General features: G+C 44.3%; 1 protein-coding gene across 14 annotated transcripts in view; it reads right to left on the bottom strand.

Annotated features, from left to right (window-relative positions):
- NRXN2 (neurexin 2) overlaps positions 1–19,173 on the bottom strand; it is a 760,118-nt gene that overhangs the window by 349,428 nt on the left and 391,517 nt on the right. For all 14 annotated transcript variants that reach the window (XM_075837456.1, XM_075837449.1, XM_075837451.1 and 11 more), the window contains one exon: positions 750–940. In XM_075837456.1, coding sequence (XP_075693571.1) covers positions 750–940 — 191 coding nt within the window. The remainder of the gene's footprint in view (positions 1–749; positions 941–19,173) is intronic.

Consider the following 19,173-nt stretch of genomic DNA (forward strand, 5'->3'; position numbering starts at 1 on the left):
TTTTCTGTGAGATTTCCAGCAAGGGAAACGAAATCTCGTTTACATCGTAATCTCGTGAGATTACGCGTGGCTTGCTGGAATCTCACAGAAAAGATTCAGAAGTGTCAGGATTCTGAATACACATGACGTCCAGGCTGGAGGTAATGTATATTCATTATCAGGACACTTGATTAACGTTAATGTCTGTGTATGTGGCTGCACATCGTGTTCTAGTAAGAATGCGATGCTGCTGTGTAAATGAATGGAGAGAAGTGTATGACGCTGATTGGTCACTGATTGGTCAGCGTCATACACTCCTCTGTACAACGCCCACTTGGTCGAAAGTAAAAACACGCCCACTTGGGCATTAAGAAACTCATTAGCATAAAGCTAAAAATCGCTCATAAAGTGGTTTAAAATAGATCGTTTTTCTAAATAAAAAGCATTACTGTCACCTACATTATAGCGCCAATCTCCTTATGTAGGAGATAGGGCACTTATAATGTGGTGACAGAGCCTCTTTAACAATAGTTTCAATACACAGAATATGCCATAAATATCTGATAGATGTGGGAGGGGGATGTTCTGAAAACAGCCGAGTTTGCTGAGCTACACTGTTTCTGTAACTCCCATAGAAGTAACTGGGAGTGACGGAAACAGAATAACACAGTGAGCTCGACTGTTTCTGACATTTTAAACTGCTCTGCACCACTTAGGTGCATTTTCTTGACACTGAGAATGGGAAACAAGCAAAATCCATGCATTCTTACCCTTTAGATCTAGATTGCTAGCCCCTGTAGAGTGCTGTGTGACTGTTCTTCCATCAATTCTTAGGGTGTGTGCATTTCCTGGATCTCTTGAGACCGCAACACTGTGCCATTGGTTATCATTCAACGGTCGCTCTGAGTTGCCTTTCATCAAGGAAGGACCATTCCCAAGGTCAAAGACATAATGTATATACCTAGAGGATTCAAGTAGATGGGTTTATTAATTTCTTATATCATGAAACTCTGCAGCTTTAGCAGAAATTCTCATTTATAAGAGCAAGTTCTACATAGTATAAAAATAAAAAGTAACTGATCTAGCAACACATCCCAGTTATTTCTGTCAATTTGAAAAAGGTGCAAAAACTTTTATTGTGTTCAGTTTCTTTTATCCAGGATTGATAAAAAATAAAAGGAATCATGCTCCCCATTTAGTCTAGAAAAGAAAAAGGGTTTGCAAGTTTCCATTCATTTATTTTTTTGTCTCTTTCCCATTGACTTAATGGATTAACATTGTGAGGGTTTTCAGCAATGTTTTACATATTTACATAGTTAAAAAGGTTGAAAAAAGACACAGGTCCATCAAGTCTAACCTGTAATCCTATAATGCTGATCCAGAGGAAGGCAAAAAAGTTGCCAATTGCCTCACATTAGGGGAAAATTTCCTTACTGACTTTAAATATGGCAATCAGAATAAATCCCTGGGCTAACGTCCCATCTCCAGGAATCTTGTACCCATTACTTGAAATATTATATCCGTAAAGAAATGCATCCTGACCCCTTTTGAACTTATTCAATGAATCAACCATCACAAAATCTTGTGGCAGAGCGTTCCAAAGTCTCCCTGCTCTTATGATAAAGAAACCACTTCTATGATGGCGATGAAACGGTCTTTCCTCAATATGTCGAGGATGCCCCCTTGTCATTGTTACAGGCCTAGGTGTAAAAAGATCATTAGAAAGATCTCCGTACTGTCCAATTATATATTTGTACATTGTAATTATATCGTCCATAAGCCGTATTTATTCCAAACTGAATATCCCCAAGTTTGATAAACTTTTTTGGTACTCTAATGCACCCATTCCCTTAATTACCTTGGTCGCCCTCCCCTAGACTTATCCCAGTTCAGCTATAGTATGTCCTTCTTATATACAGGTACCCAAGATTGTACACAATATTCCAAATGTGGTTTGACTAGTTATTTAAATAGAGAAAAAACTACGTTCTAGTCATGTGCATCTATGCCCCTTTTGATGCATCACATCATTTTATTTGCCTTAAGAGCAGCTTCCTGGCATTGGTTGCTAAAGTTAAAGGGTTATTACCAACTCAGATGTCTATGGCTTATTCGCAGGATAGGCCAAAAATAACTGTGCCCTTTATGTGGCATAGTATCAAATGCCTTTGAAAAGTCTAGATACAAATGCACATCGAGGTATCTCCTGGGGTGAATTCTCCCATTTTGCCACAATGCCAGCCACAGGTAATTGAGATATATGTGCATTATGCACACTTAGTAGGTTGTCAGAATTAGGACTACTCTAGTATTGCACCTAGGCTGGATGAGCTATTAATATTTGCATTTGTACTACATTGTTGTGCTATTATGACTTGTTTTTAATTATGTTTTTATAATATTCTTTGTATATATTTTTTGGGGGGTACATTAGTATGTTTATTATATGTGGCAACAATAAAGATTTATTTTCGTGACAAATTGTTTTGCCTGGTGTATGTATTTTTGAGCTGGGACATCTTAGGCCTTAATAAAGGTAAATCTATCCCGTTAAAAGCTATAACTTAGCTCCTAATCTGCCCCTTTAAAGACTATAACCATAGTCTCATAACTTAGATGTGATTGATATTAGCTGGATCCTGTGTGTCAGAAAAATGCAGGACTTGCTGTAAGCCAAGCCGTCAGTTCAGCTGAACTGGCCGATTCGGCTGAGAGAGAACAATACTGCTTTTATGTAAACAGAATATATATACACTTCTAAAGCAATTTTTTTTTTCTTAATAAATCCACGTTTGAAGTGATTCAAAATAACTTTTATATTGACTTTTATTTAAAAAGTTTTTAATTTTTAAGTTAGAGCTTCTATGTATTCTGTATACATAGAAGCTGTATTCTTTCATCAAAGCTGATTCTGTCAGGTCAGCTGAACTGACGGTTCGGTAGAAAGCTGGTCCTGCGTGCCGTCAAATGTGATTGTTATTAGTTGGTTCCAGGACCAGCTTTCTGCCGAGTCGTCAATTCAGCTGACCTGACTGAAATCACTTTTGACAAAAGGATCCTGTATGTATACAGGATACATAGTAGCTGTATATTAAAAAAGTTACTTAAAAAAAAAAAAAAGTCAATTTAAAAGTGGTTTTAAATCATTTAAAGGGTAACTAAATGTTTGACAAACTTCTGACGTGTCCTAGTGACACGTCAGAAGTTTTGATTGGTGGGGGCCCGAGCACTGAGACCCCCACTCATCGCTAAAATGAAGTGGCACAAACGCTCGTGTGGGCGCAATGAATCAGCGTACGGGCTCAATAGAATGTCTATGAGATCGTACTCCGATACATCGGCTTTCTGTAAAAAGCCGAACAGAAACAAAGCGGCTGAGCGCTCACACGAGCACTTCTGCCTCTTAGTTTTAACGATTGGTGGGGGTCTCAGTTCTCGGAACCCCACCAATCAAAACTTTTGACATGTCACTATGACTTGTCAGAAGTTTGTCAAACTTAAGTTACCCTTTAAAACATAAATTTATTTTAAAAATTAGCTTTAAAAGTCTACATTGTCTTTAAAGTCATCATAATAACAACTTTGCTATGATTTGCTGCCTCATCTATTTGCCTTATAAGCAGATTGTCTGCTGCAGGAGTTGGCGCTGCACATTGACTTTTTGTAGTGAGATTTTCCAATTTTATCTATTGAGGGACAGCTGTAGTTGACAGGCGTGCACTAAATTGCAAGCAACTCAATGTATTACTCTGGACTACAGCTGCATCACAATGGTTAACATTGGAAAATCTAAGGGCAAGGCCACAGGGAGCGGCATTGATGCAACCATGATGCGTTTGACAGTCACGCCGGCACCCTGCTTGGCGCAGCTGTCATGTTGCTAGTTAATGGACGAGCGTCGTTGCAGGTAAAACGGCTGTTTACCGGCAAAATCATGCGGCCATAATATTGCCGTTGTACTGGCAACAACGTGCTGCCATTAACTAGCAACTTTACTACAGCGCCAAACAGGGTGCCGATGCGTCTGGCAGATGCATTTATACTGCTCCGTGGGCCTTACCCTAACTACAAATAGACTAACTATAGCCCTGACCTTAAACTTGGTGACCTTAAACCCTATCAGTTTTTTTATTATTCTTTCTCTTTATCCTTATTTTCAGCCATAAGGACTCCAAATATGAATTTCCCTCACAGATATCATCATGTGGAATAGGCTTTAGACATGATTTTACATACGTATAAGAAAACCCCTTCCCTTTCTTATAAAAAATAAAAAAGCAAAAGCAAGTGTAAATAATTCAAGCTATGACCTGAGATAAATAACCACCTTGCTCACACAGTGCAGTATTTGGTAAATTAATCATTCCACACAAACATTCCACACCACTTGTACCGATTTTTGAGGTTTCATGCGGCTAAAAACGTTGATTTAGTCTGGCTTTTATGCCCCTCCCTCTTGCCACAGATTGGAGCTAGGTGCTTGAAAATTAGATGATTTGCAGATCTTAGTGAAATCTGCTTTTTCCTAGATTTGCATAACCTTACGACTTACCCTTCTTGGTGTTGCAATTTCAATGTTCTGTGGCGAAACATGTCTGGGGGTGGGGGGTATACTAGTCTTTTAGTGAAATGTTAATTGGAGCTGATTCTTCATATAATTGACTATAGCAGTTATACTCAGTGTCAACTTTGCATTGGGTTATATCTCTCATGTTCTATAGACAGATTTATGTCTGCAAATTGCATGTGCCAGTACACATTGTAGTTTTCAATTTTCATGTTGTTTGTCCCTAATTTAATAAAGGTATTTCATTTATTGTACTATCCTATTCTATTAGCTAGTAAGTAGTTGGGAAAAAAACGGGTTCCTATTGCCTCTGCAAATTTTCTATATATTCACATAAACCTTTCTCTGAGCTCAACAGGCAGTTATTTCCTCCTCGTGGCTTGGTTTTTGCTCTGATATGCATTGTCAGCTGTGAGACCTTATATAGACAGGGGTATGTCCTTCCAAATAATGTCCAATCACATGCATTTACCACATACCAAGTCTTAATACTGATATATATCCATCAAAGATGGTGTGTATTCTGGTTCACTTAGAAACTATGCACCTGAAGATATTGTTATAGAATATTTGTCAAACCAACAATAACGTTTATCTGCAGATAATAGCTTCTATCTTATCGATAACACTAGTGATAACAATATGTGCACTTTATACACTAAAGGTGAAATTTACTCATTTTGGTGTACGTCATATTTGCGATAAAATTTGTGACTTTTCACTCCTCTTGTCACTGTTTAAACATGCTGACAAAAGTGTGCGGGGTTAGGTTGGAGGGGGTGGGGGCACCATCCGTGCAACAGATTTATTACAATTACATCAAAAATTGGTGTAAACTATAGCTTCCATCTATGCCTGCTTGTAAGCTGTGAGCTGGCATAGATTTTAATTTCTGTCTTAATACATTTGGCACATTTTGCACCAATTCTCTTCTGTCTGGATTCAGCGGGACAGTCCTGGATTGTCCTGCTGTCCCGGGTGGTTTTATGTCCTGGTTTCAACTGTATCTGCGTCCGCAGGTGAATCCAATGCTGAAGCAGGGAACCGTCCTCTCCCTGCTGTAACATTCAACTATGGAGTCCCGGCCCAGAGCAGCGCTAGTTCTCTGGCCGGGGACTCCTGTCTTGGAAAAGCCCTTGACGTCACTGTCCATAGACGTCAGTGGCTCCTCTAGGAGCGGAATCCCCAGCCAGAGCGTTGCGGTCGCTCTGCCCGGGGATTCCAACATCTTAATGCTCCTATTATCACTGTCCATATATGGACACTGACATCAGGTGCTCCTTCTGGAGCAGAATCCCCGGTTAGAGCATTGCTGATGCTCTGGCCAGGGATTGCCCTCCTGGAGAAGCCCCTGGCGTCATTATCAAAATTTGGAGATGCTATCATAGTTCAAATAAGTTACCATGAGTGTTACTATGTTGTTCAAATGAATATGGATTTTTAATGGACATAAAGTTAATATGGATATTAATAGCGACACTGAATAAGCATGTCAAACTTTATTGTCCCTGAAATATAAGTGGGGGGAACAAACAGGATACTGATGTAAGTAAGTGGCACTACAAGAAGCTGGTGATAATAGAGCTCCAATGTATCACAGTGTCAGCCTACTTTATGTATGCAAAGCTGCAAATCACAGAAACCTAAAAGTGCTACGGAAAGGAGCAAACAGAAAAATGCTTTTAAATTATACAGAAGAAGATGGTTATAATTACGAAGTGGAGAAGTAAGACATTCACATAATGTATAATGCATCAATCATGCGCTCTGGTGAAAATGCACTTTAACTCTGCAGGATCTGTGCCATGAGTATGTGCAGTGAAATCCCACAGTCACCCACACAGTGACATTACAATCACAGGGAATGTGACTGCAACTGGGCCCGGAGGGGAAGGGGGTTTGCCCCGGATCCCTCAGGCTGCCACATCAGGCCCTAGGGCCTAGCATACCAGGCCTGTGCCGCAGTGCATACAAGGTCCTGACGCCGGGTAGCAGTGAGTCCATGTTTTTTTTTTCATTTCCCGCTCTCCACACACTTCTTGGACACACAACGCTCCTCCTCTTCCTAGACAGACAACGCTCCTTTTCCTGTCCACGCCGAATCTAATTTCCTGGCTGGTGCCATCTACTGTACAAAGCTGATTCATAGGAGTCAGATATCATAGCAGCGTCTCTGTGTGTTAGAACCCCGTTTTTTGGAATTCGGTTATGGGGAACAGGAACTTCTAGCCAGGCAGAAATTTTTTCCAGGCTGCATTTATTTATAACATGAATATTAACACCTTCCCGACATTTGAAGTATACTTACGTCATAGCTGGGAAGTGGAAGTATTGAGCGCCCTCACTGGATGAGTCCGCTCCATACTACACGGGTGTCGGCTGTATAATACAACCAACACTTCAATGCTACAAGCGGGATCCTGCTCATTGAACCCCTTAGATGCTGCAGTCAATAACGACTGCGGGATATAAGCTATTAGAAAGTGGGGGGTGGCCAGTCAAACGTCCCATCGCCCCTCACGATGCAATCACAGGGTGCCGATGGTTGTCATTCTATCCTGGAGGCCTAATGTAGGCACCCAGGTCTGCAATTTTTGTACCCCTATTAATCCCTGACTACAATACATACTGCAATACATTATGTAGTGCCATATACCATTATGTACCCAGTGTTTGTCTGCAAAGGTTCCCTAGCTGTATTCTGTATACCATATTCCGTAACCTGTATTCGTGTCCGGTGTCCAAGACAAATCAAGTGTCTGAGACGACTGCACTATCAATGTCCGATGTCCTTGCCAAGTCCATTGTCTGAGACGACTGCACTATCCGTGTCCAATGTCAGTGTCAAGTCAAGTGTCCGAGACGACTTCAGTGTTCAAGCCTGGTTAACCACCACAAGCCAGCTTCCGATAGTCCGGCATAAGCCTGCTTCCGATAGTCCGGTACAAGCCAGCTACCAAGGTACTCACGCCCTAGTGTCTGTCATAGACTTTCCGTTTGACCAGCTGCTACTCCACTACAGTGGAGCGGCCCAATGGGTCCACATACCCCACAGTCGCGACACATTACATGGAGGGAATTGCTGTTTTTTCCCATTCCACCCAACAAAGATTTTTTTCTATAGTTTCCTAGTACATTATATGGTACATTAAGTTCTGCCAAGAAAAACTACAATTTGTCCCGCAAAAAAACAAGCCATTGTATGGCTTTATTGACGGAAAAATCAAAACGTTATGGCTTTTGGAAAATGGGGAGGATAAAACAAAAATTAAAATAAAAAAAAATGGCTGCGGGGAAAAGGGGTTAAAATTGTGGCTACACTCATGAATGGCAGAATTATGACATAACTTTTATTGCAGATCCATTATAGCATCAACAGTAGCTCTCATGTGTTTCGAACTGTATGTGATTTTTAGTCAAAGCTCATACTAAGAATCAGACGTGATACAAAATACATAAGCATGCTGTCGGCGGTTTTCTAAATTTGCAATAAAAGTTATGTCATAATCTTGGCGTCTATCAGTGCTGGAACGACCTCTTTATTCATGAATTTCATACTTCCCAAGCTTACCTCTGTTGCACTGTAGGAACCTGAGTCACGGCTGTGTTAATCATCAAATGCACACTATGGCGGAGCTGGATTTGTTCTAAGTCATTATATTGTTTTTTCAATTAGACAATTTTCAGAATTCAAGCAGTAAAATAGATTTCAGAGTTGTCTTAAATTAAGCCTGATCCTGCATTTATACATGAATGATCACTACAACCATTAATAAATATATATTTTTAGGAGATCAGGGCTGGAGTTTGCGTCTCTACTATATTTACATTACACTGTAATGATAGCCATAGACATTCTAATACCACCGACAATCTGATATGCACAGGAGCAGTACGACATCCACTCAAACCTCTTGTTGGGTATAAAAGTAATTAAAACAATGGATTTTCACCTGTCCTTAGTTTTCCCAGAGGTAAGTGGCCCCACGTGTTCATAACGGCCGCCTATACCCCTCCTTATATAGAAATATCATAGCTGTTTCGAGATGTCAGAAGAAAATAAATATTCTTTCGACAGTTGTCTTAAGCTGGCAGCTAAAAGTCCCCAGATATTAATACCGGGGAAAGCGTCGGGTGGCAGCTCCTTTTACATGCCACAAATATATAGTGTAATACATAGTAATACATAGATCCAGCTGTCGTGGTCCATGTCGGTACCAACGACAGAATAAATGGTAGGTGGAGGAGCCTTAAGAATAATTTTAAAGAACTAGGCTACAAGCTGAAGGGAAGGACCTCCAAGGTTTTATTCTCAGGAATACTGCCTGTGCCATGCGCATCACAGGAAAGACAGCGGGAGCTCAAGGAGTTAAATGCATGGCTGAAGTCTTGGTGTAGAGGAGAAGGATTTGGGTTCCTAGAGCACTGGGCTGACTTTTCATTGGGGTACAAACTGTATTCTGCAGATGATTTGCACCTAAATGGAAGGGGGTCCGCTGTGCTGGGGGAGAGAATTCTAGCTGGGGTGGCGGAGTATTTAAACTAGGGCTGAGGAGGGAGGTCAATGTAGAAAAAAAAAGGGGTAGCCAGGTTAGAGAGGGGTCAGACTATATTGGTGGGGGGAGAAACAGAATATGGGGAGAGGACTAGACAACAAGATAAGGAGATCCTTTCGTTACAAAACATCAGTGTAAATAAAAAGGCCCGATTAATGTCAAATCACATTTCTGATAATAAAAGTGAAAAACTGACAGGCAAGTTAAAGTGTATGTTCACAAATGCCAGAAGTCTAGCAAGCAAAATAGGGGAGCTGGAGGCCTTGATACTGGAAGAAAATATAGATATAGTTGGTGTTGCTGAAACATGGCTGGACTCTTCACATGACTGGGCTGTAAATCTACAGGGTTTTACACTTTTTCGGAAAGACAGGACAAATAGGAAAGGTGGTGGTGTATGTCTGTATGTGAGAAGTGATATGAAGGCGAGTGTGAAAGAGACAATAGTGGGTGAATACTGTGAGGAGGTTGAAACCTTGTGGGTGGAGCTAGAAAGGGAGGTAAACACTGAAAAAATTACTTTTGGTGTAATCTATAGACCCCCCAATATAACTGAGGAGATGGAAGGTCAGATATATAAACAGATGGAGCAGGCTGCACAGGCGGGTACTGTAGTGATAATGGGAGATTTTAATTTCCGGGATATTAATTGGTGTCATGGTTCGGCTTCAACTGCAAAGGGGAGACATTTCCTCAACCTGTTACAGGAAAATTTTATGGGCCAGTTTGTGGAAGACCCGACTAGAGGTGAAGCTCTGTTGGATCTGGTCATTTCTAATAATGCAGATCTTGTTGGGAATGTCAATGTTCGTGAAAACCTCGGTAACAGTGATCATAATATAGTTACATTTTACCTATACTGTAAAAAACAAACGCAGGCTGGGAGGGCAAAAACATTTAATTTTAAGAAAGCCAATTTCCCCAGGATGAGGGCGGCAATTCAGGATATAGACTGGGAAGAACTAATGTCAAATAATGGAACAAATGATAAATGGGAGATTTTCAAATCTACTTTGAGTTATTATAGTGCAAAATGTATTCCTATAGGTAACAAGTATAAACGACTCAAATTAAACCCCACATGGCTTACACCTTCTGTGAAAGGGGCAATACATGACAAAAAAAGGGCATTTAAAAAATACAAATCTGAGGGTACAGCTGTAGACTTTGTAAAATATAAAGAGCTTAATAAAATCTGTAAAAATGTAATAAAATTAGCAAAAATACAAAATGAAAGGCAGGTGGCCAAGGATAGTATTCTTCAAGCATATAAATGCAAAAAAGCCCAGGTCTGAACATGTAGGACCCCTAGATAGTGGTAATGGGGAGTTGGTCACACTGGATCAAGAGAAGGCAGAGTTACTAAATGGGTTCTTTAGCTCTGTATATACAACTGAAGAAGGAGCAGCTGATGTAGCCGCTGCCAGTGCTGTTAATATATCAGTTGATATACTGAATTGGATGAATGTAGATATGGTCCAAGCTATATTAAATAAAATAAATGTGCACAAGGCCCCGGGACCAGATGGGTTACACCCTAGAATTCTTAAAGAGCTTAGTTCAGTTATTTCTGTCCCCCTTTTCATAATATTCAGAGAATCTCTAGTGACTGGTATAGTGCCAAGGGACTGGCGCAGTGCAAATGTGGTGCCTATTTTCAAAAAGGGCTCTAGGTCTTCCCCAGGTAATTATAAACCAGTAAGCTTAACATCCATCGTGGGGAAAATGTTTGAGGGGCTATTGAGGGACTATATACAGGATTATGTGACAATAAATAGCATTATAAGTGACAGCCAGCACGGTTTTACTAAGGACAGAAGTTGTCAAACTAACCTAATCTGTTTTTATGAAGAGGTGAGCAGAAGTCTAGACAGAGGGGCCGCTGTGGATTTAGTGTTTTTGGACTTTGCAAAGGCATTTGACACTGTCCCCCATAGACGCCTAATGGGTAAATTAAGGACTATAGGTTTAGAAAATATAGTTTGTAATTGGATTGAGAATTGGCTCAAGGACCGTATCCAGAGAGTTGTGGTCAATGATTCCTACTCTGAATGGTCCCCAGTTATAAGTGGTGTACCCCAGGGTTCAGTGCTGGGACCACTATTATTCAACTTATTTATTAATGATATAGAGGATGGAATTAATAGCACTATTTCTATTTTTGCAGATGACACCAAGCTATGTAATATAGTTCAGTCTATGAAAGATGTTCATGAATTGCAGGCAGATTTAAACAAACTAAGTGTTTGGGCGTCCACTTGGCAGATGAAGTTTAATGTAGATAAATGTAAAGTTATGCATCTGGGTACCAACAACCTGCATGCATCATATGTCCTAGGGGGCGCTACACTGGCGGATTCACTTGTTGAGAAGGATCTGGGTGTACTTGTAAATCATAAACTCAATAACAGCATGCAGTGTCAATCAGCTGCTTCAAAGGCCAGCAGGATATTGTGGTGTATTAAAAGAGGCATGGACTCGCGGGACAGGGATGTAATATTACCACTTTACAAAGCATTAGTGAGGCCTCATCTAGAATATGCAGTCCAGTTCTGGGCTCCAGTTCATAGAAAGGATGCCCTGGAGTTGGAAAAAATACAAAGAAGAGCAACGAAGCTAATTAGGGGCATGGAGAATTTAAGTTATGAGGAAAGATTGAAAGAATTAAACCTATTTAGCCTTGAAAAAAGACGACTAAGGGGGGACATGATTAACTTATATAAATATATTAATGGCGCATACAAAAAATATGGTGAAATCCTGTTCCTTGTAATACCCCCTCAAAAAACAAGGGGGCACTCCCTCCGTCTGGAGAAAAAAAGGTTCAAGCTGCAGAGGCGACAAGGCTTCTTTACATTGAGAACTGTGAATCTATGGAATAGTCTACCGCAGGAGCTGGTCACAGCAGGGACAGTAGATGGCTTTAAAAAAGGGTTAGATAATTTCCTAGAACAAAAAAATATTAGCTCCTATGTGTAGAAAATTTTCCTTCCCTTTTCCCTTCCCTTGGTTGAACTTGATGGACATGTGTCTTTTTTCAGCCGTACTAACTATGTAACTATGTAACTATGTAACTATAGTCCTGCAGAGTCTTCCATAGCATGGACTGCTCTTTGCAATATAGGCTGTCACGGAGCGGGTTAGAGGACCCAGTAGGCCGTACCGCCGTAGCGGGGAGGTAGCTGGCCGAACAACAGGAAACCCCAGTAATACAATGTCCCGCACAAGGGTACCTGGATAGTCCAGACGGTAGCCGCAGCTCTAGCACTGATGGAGATGGGTGCAGCAGATAACGCCAAACGTGGCGGATGACAAAGGAGCCGCAGGTTGCGCCAGACGTGGCGGAATCCTCCGGAAATGGCATATGACACAGGACGTGGCGGATTCCTCCGAACGTGGCAGATGACACAGGACGTGGCGGATTCCTCTGGACGTGGCAGACTCAATACTAAAGGCACAGCACGGGAAACAGGAAGGCACGAACGTGCGCGCGCACCCTACGGGACACAGCAGATCGGAGCGGAAGTGAGCGCTGGCGTCTCCTAGGAAGGAGATGGGGGTCAGCGCTCACGGATCCATGGCTGCGGGCGTCGGGAGGTGAGTAAACCCGACGGCCCGCGGCCATGGACGCTACATAGGCATATGTACAGGGATTGCCCTAATGGGACAACATATTTAAGGTATTTATATTTTATGTTATTTATATATTATTTCTGAGAAAGCTGACGTGAATCACGCATTGAGGTTTATGGTGGCCCCCCAGTGGGAAGGTAATGGAGCACTGTACGGTTTTCATGTTTTAAATATTCTTTAATACATTTGACTTTGGGTGGCTTGGTCACTTTACACTTACTATGAAGAACATTTGATGAATTGCATTTTAAGCAGGGCCGGCCTTAGGGGTGTGCAACCTGTGTGAGTGCACAGGGTGCTGTAGCCTCTTCACATTTAGGCAGGCGATTTCATCACTGTTATCTTCTTCTCATTACACACATGGAGGTAGAAGAGGCAGCAAGAACAGAGGAGGAAGCTCCGCCCACAGCCCGACCCTGCAAGTCTGTTAGCAAGGAGAGATGGATGGTAAGTGCCTATGTGTGTCTACATGTCTCTGCAGTGGAGTAGCTACCGCTGTAGCAGCCGTAGCGGCTGCTATGGGGCCCGTGGCTTGAGGGGGCCCGTGCACCCCCATTGCCGGAGGCTCCACTAGCAGCCGTTATGGCTGCTACAAGGCGACGCCTACTGAACACTACTGCAGAGCATGGAGGTATCTACCCGCTCTGCCATTAAAGGGGTTGTTCCTACAAAAGACATGTATCCCCTATCCACAGGATAGGGAATACATGAGTGATCGCTGGGACCCCCAGCGATAAGAAGTACAGGGGACCAAAAGTCCCCCGGATGTTCTCCATGAGAAACCTCGGACTTCCGGGGTCTGTGTCGGCAGTCCTGTAGAAATGAATTGTGAACCAGTCGCGCTTGTGCGCCTGCGTGACCAGCGCTCTTTTTATTTTTATTGAGCTGCGCAGACGGAAGTACGAGGTTTCTCATGGAGATCTTCGGGGGACTTTCCTGTGGACGGGTATGGCGCTATCTACAGGGGGGCTGTATGGTGTTATCTACAGGGGGGCTGTATCGCGTTATCTACTGGGGGCTGTATGGCGTTATCTACAGGGGCTGAATGGCGTTATCTACAGTATGGCGTTATCTACAAGAGGGGCTGTATAGCGTTATCTACAGGGGGGCTGTATGGCGTTATCTACAGGGGCTGTATGGCGTTATCTACAGTATGGCGTTATCTACAAGAGGGGCTGTATAGCGTTATCTACAGGGGGGCTGTATGGTGTTATCTACAGGGGCTGTATGGCGTTATCTACAGTATGGCGTTATCTACAAGAGGGGCTGTATAGCGTTATCTACAGGGGGCTGTATGGCGTTATCTACTGGGGGGCTGTATGCCATTATCTACAGGGGGGCTGTATGGCGTTATCTACAGTATGGCGTTATCTACAAGAGGGGCTGTATAGCGTTATCTACAGGGGGCTGTATGACGTTATCTACTGGGGGGCTGTATGCCATTATCTACAGGGGGCTGTATGGCGTTATCTACAGGGGGGCTGTATGGCACTATCTACAGGGGGCTGTATGGCACTATTTACAGGGTGGGGGGCTGTATGGTGCTATATACAGGGGGGTTAATGGTGCTATATACAGGGGGCTGTATGGCGTTATCTACAGGAGAATCTATAGGGAGGCTGTAAAGGATCTGCCAGGCACAGCTTCGGGGTTAACTTCCAGAGGTAATCAGTCTTCACCTGAGTCTATCTCTCTGAGACTGACTCCAGCTTCCACCACTCAGGCTAGCAGGCTTAGGAGTGGGAGAGCCTATCGCAGCCTGGCCAGACTCAGCTAGCTCCCGCCCTCTGTCTATTTATACCTGCCTTTCCTGTTCCTCCTTGCTTGTGATTCTTTCCGTGTGGTTTCCTGGCCCAGCTACAGCTCCTACTATTTGATCCTGCTCCATACTGACCCTGGCTTTCTGACTACTCTTCTGCTCTGCGTTTGGTACCTCATGCTCTCCTGGTTTGACTTGGCTCGTTCACCACTCTGTTGCTCACGGTGTTGCCGTGGGCAACTGCCCCTTTCCCTTTGCTTTATATTCCCTTGTATGTTTGTCTCGTGCACTTACTGAGCGTAGGGACCGCCGCCCAGTTGTACCCCGTCGCCTAGGGCGGGTCGTTGCAAGTAGGCAGGGACAGAGTGGCGGGTAGATTAGGGCTCACTTGTCCGTTTCCCTACCCCTATCATTACATAATCACAAGCCCATATACCTAGTCTACCCTGGTCCCTGACACTACTATGGACCCCCTTGAGACCCTGGCTCAGCAAATGCAGGGTCTCTCCCTACAGGTCCAGGCCTTGGCTCAGAAGGTCAACCAGCCTGATGCTACCTTGGTAGTTCCCCTCACCTCAACTCCTGAACCCCACCTCAAGTTGCCCGACCGGTTCTCAGGGGACCGGAGGGCTTTTCTCTCCTTTCGGGAGAGTTGCAGGCTTTACTTTCGCTTAAAGCCCCACTCCTCAGGTTCTGAGAGCCAGCAAGTGGGTATAATTATGTCCCGGCTCCAGGACGGGCCCCAAGAATGGGCCTTCTCCTTGGCTCCTGACGCCCCTGAACTTTCCTCCGTTGATCTTTTCTTTTCTGCTCTCGGACTCATTTATGACGAGACTGACAAGACTGCCTTTGCCGAGAGTCAGCTGGTGACCTTACGTCAGGGTAAGAGACCTGTTGAGGAGTATTGTTCTGACTTTAGGAGGTGGTGCGTAGCTTCTCGGTGGAATGACCCTGCCTTAAGGTGCCAGTTTAGGTTGGGTCTGTCGAATGCCCTGAAAGACCTGCTAGTTAGCTATCCCTCTTCTGACTCCCTAGACCAGGTTATGGCTTTAGCGGTACGACTTGACCGACGTCTCAGGGAACGACAACGCGAACGTTTATGTGTTTTCTCCTCCGACTCCCCCATGATGCCTCCCGAGGTTCCGTTGCTTCGTTCTTCCCCGGAAGACTCAGAGGTACTTATGCAACTCGGGGCCTTCGTGTCCCCCCAACAACGCAGAGATTTCCGCAGGAAGAATGGTCTCTGCTTCTACTGTGGGGATGACAAGCATCAAGTGAACAACTGTCCTAAGCGTAAGAATGCAGCCGGAGAACTTCCGCGCCTAAGTGATCATCGGGGAGGTCACTTGGGCGCACAGGTATTTCCCGTAAATATGAAACGTAATAAGATCTTGCTTCCCTTTCAGGTCTCTTTTGGTGGTAGGTCTGTTACCGGCAGTGCCTTCGTGGATTCAGGGTCTTCTGCTAATATCATGTCTGTGGAATTTGCTATGTCTCTTGCTATGCCTTTGATTGATTTGCCTAAACCTGTCCCGGTAGTGGGTATCGACTCCACTCCTCTTGCTAATGGTTATTTTACACAGCATACCCCTGTTTTTGAACTCCTTGTTGGCTCCATGCATTTGGAGCAGTGCTCTGTACTGTTGATGCAGGGATTATCGTCCGATTTGGTTTTAGGCCTTCCCTGGTTGCAGTTGCATAATCCCACGTTTGACTGGAATACTGGGGAGCTTACCAAATGGGGTAATGAATGTTTGACGTCATGTTTTTCTGTTAATTCTATTTCTCCCCCTGAGGAGGTGAACACGCTACCTGAGTTTGTTCGGGACTTCGCTGATGTTTTCTCTAAGGAGGCCTCCGAAGTGTTACCTCCTCATAGAGAATACGATTGCGCTATCGAATTGGTACCAGGAGCTAAGCTTCCTAAGGGTAGGATATTTAATCTTTCTTGTCCCGAACGTGAAGCCATGAGAGAGTATATCCAGGAATGCCTGGCCAAGGGTTACATTCGCCCCTCTACTTCTCCGGTAGGTTCTGGCTTCTTCTTCGTAGGGAAGAAGGATGGTGGTCTTAGGCCATGCATTAACTACCGTAACCTGAATAAGGTCACTGTAAGGAACCAGTATCCCCTTCCTTTGATTCCTGATCTCTTTAATCAGGTTCAGGGGGCCCAATGGTTCTCTAAGTTTGATCTACGGGGGGCGTATAACCTTATCCGCATCAAAGAGGGGGATGAGTGGAAGACTGCGTTTAACACGCCCGAAGGTCATTTCGAATACCTCGTCATGCCCTTTGGGTTGTGTAATGCGCCGGCGGTCTTCCAGAATTTCATAAATGAGATTTTGAGAGATTACCTGGGGATATTTCTTGTAGTGTACCTTGATGACATACTGGTGTTTTCCAAGAACTGGCCCTCCCACATTGAGCATGTCAGAAAGGTGCTCCAAGTCCTTCGGGAAAACAAACTGTTTGCAAAAACCAAAAAATGTGTGTTTGGGGTACAGGAGATACCATTTTTGGGTGAAATCCTCACTCCTCATGAATTCCACATGGACCCCGCCAAGGTTCAGGCTGTGGCGGAATGGGTCCAACCTGCCTCCCTGAAGGCGTTACAGTGTTTTTTGGGGTTCGCTAATTATTACAGGAGATTAATTGCTAACTTCTCGGTCATCGCTAAGCCTCTTACGGACCTCACTCGCAAAGGTGCTGATCTCCTCCACTGGTCTCCAGAGGCTGTCCAGGCTTTTGAGGTCCTTAAGAAGTGCTTTATCTCGGCCCCGGTGCTGGTTCAGCCCAACCAAATGGAGCCATTTATCGTTGAAGTTGACGCATCCGAGGTGGGAGTGGGGGCTGTCTTGTCCCAGGGTACCAGGTCCCTCACCCATCTCTGCCCCTGTGCCTACTTCTCCAGGAAGTTTTCGCCCACTGAGAGTAACTATGATATTGGCAACCGCAAACTCTTAGCCATTAAATGGGCATTTGAAGAGTGGCGCCACTTCCTGGAGGGGGCTAGGCACCAGGTAACGGTCCTTACCGACCACAAGAATCTGGTTTATCTAGAATCTGCCCGGAGGCTAAACCCGAAACAAGCTCGATGGGCGCTATTTTTTACTAGATTCAACTTTTTGGTTACCTATAGGGCTGGGTCTAAAAATATTAAGGCCGATGCACTGTCGCGTAGCTTCATGGCCAGCCCTCCTTCGGAGGAAGATCCTGCTTGTATTTTGCCTCCCGGTATAATCATTTCTTCTATTGATTCTGATTTAGTCTCTGAAATTGCAGCTGATCAAGGTTCAGCTCCCGGGAACCTTCCTGAGGACAAGCTGTTTGTTCCCCTGCAATACCGGCTAAGGGTACTTAGGGAAAATCAGGACTCCGCACTATCTGGTCATCCAGGCATCCTGGGTACCAAACACCTCATTGCCAGAAACGATTGGTGGCCTGGGTTGCCTAAAGACGTTAAGGCCTACGTCGCCGCTTGTGAGGTTTGTGCTAGGTCCAAGACTCCCAGGTCCCGACCAGCGGGCTTACTACGTTCGTTGCCCATTCCCCAGAGACCTTGGACACATATCTCCATGGATTTTATCACCGATTTGCATCCATCCCAAGGCAAGTCGGTGGTGTGGGTGGTAGTAGACCGCTTCAGTAAGATGTGCCACTTTGCGCCCCTCAAGAAACTACCCAACACCAAGACGTTAGCTACCTTGTTTGTCAAACACATCCTCCGTCTCCATGGGGTCCCTGTCAATATTGTTTCGGACAGAGGGGTACAATTTGTTTCTTTGTTTTGGAGAGCCTTCTGTAAGAAGTTGGAGATTGAGCTGTCCTTCTCCTCTGCTTTCCATCCTGAAACCAATGGCCAAACTGAGAGGACTAATCAATCTCTAGAACAATATTTAAGATGTTTTATCTCTGACTGTCAATATGATTGGGTCTCATTCATTCCCCTCGCTGAATTTTCCCTTAATAACCGGGTCAGTAACTCGTCAGGGGTCTCCCCCTTTTTCTGTAATTTTGGGTTTAATCCACGGTTCTCCTCCGTTTCACCTGGTAGTTCCAACAATTCCGAGGTAGAGGTCGTTCATCGGGAACTGTGCACAGTCTGGGCCCAGGTTCAGAAGAACCTAGAGGCGTCCCAGAGCGTACAAAAAACTCAGGCTGATAGAAAACGTTCTGCTAACCCCTTGTTTATGGTCGGGGATCTGGTGTGGTTATCGTCTAGGAACTTGCGTCTTAAGGTCCCGTCCAAGAAGTTTGCTCCCTGGTTTATTGGGCCGTATAAGGTCATTGAAGTCCTCAATCCTGTCTCCTTCCGGCTGGAGTTACCCCCATCTTTTCGTATACACGACGTGTTTCATGCCTCCCTCCTTAAACGCTGCTCCCCGTCCTTGGCTCCCTCGAGGAAACCTCCTGTTCCCGTTCTCACCCCTGAGGGGGTGGAATTCGAGGTGGCCAAGATTGTGGACAGCAAGATGGTCCAAGGCTCCCTCCAGTACCTGGTCCATTGGAGAGGATACGGGCCTGAGGAGAGGACTTGGGTACCCGCCCGGGATGTTCACGCTGGGGTATTGGTCAGGAAGTTCCACCTTCGTTTCCCCAGTAAACCAGGTCCACTTAGAAAGGGTCCGGTGGCCCCTCATAAAAGGGGGGGTACTGTAAAGGATCTGCCAGGCACAGCT

This window comes from Rhinoderma darwinii, chromosome 9 (genome assembly GCF_050947455.1).
Source record: "Rhinoderma darwinii isolate aRhiDar2 chromosome 9, aRhiDar2.hap1, whole genome shotgun sequence".
NCBI lineage: Eukaryota > Metazoa > Chordata > Amphibia > Anura > Rhinodermatidae > Rhinoderma > Rhinoderma darwinii.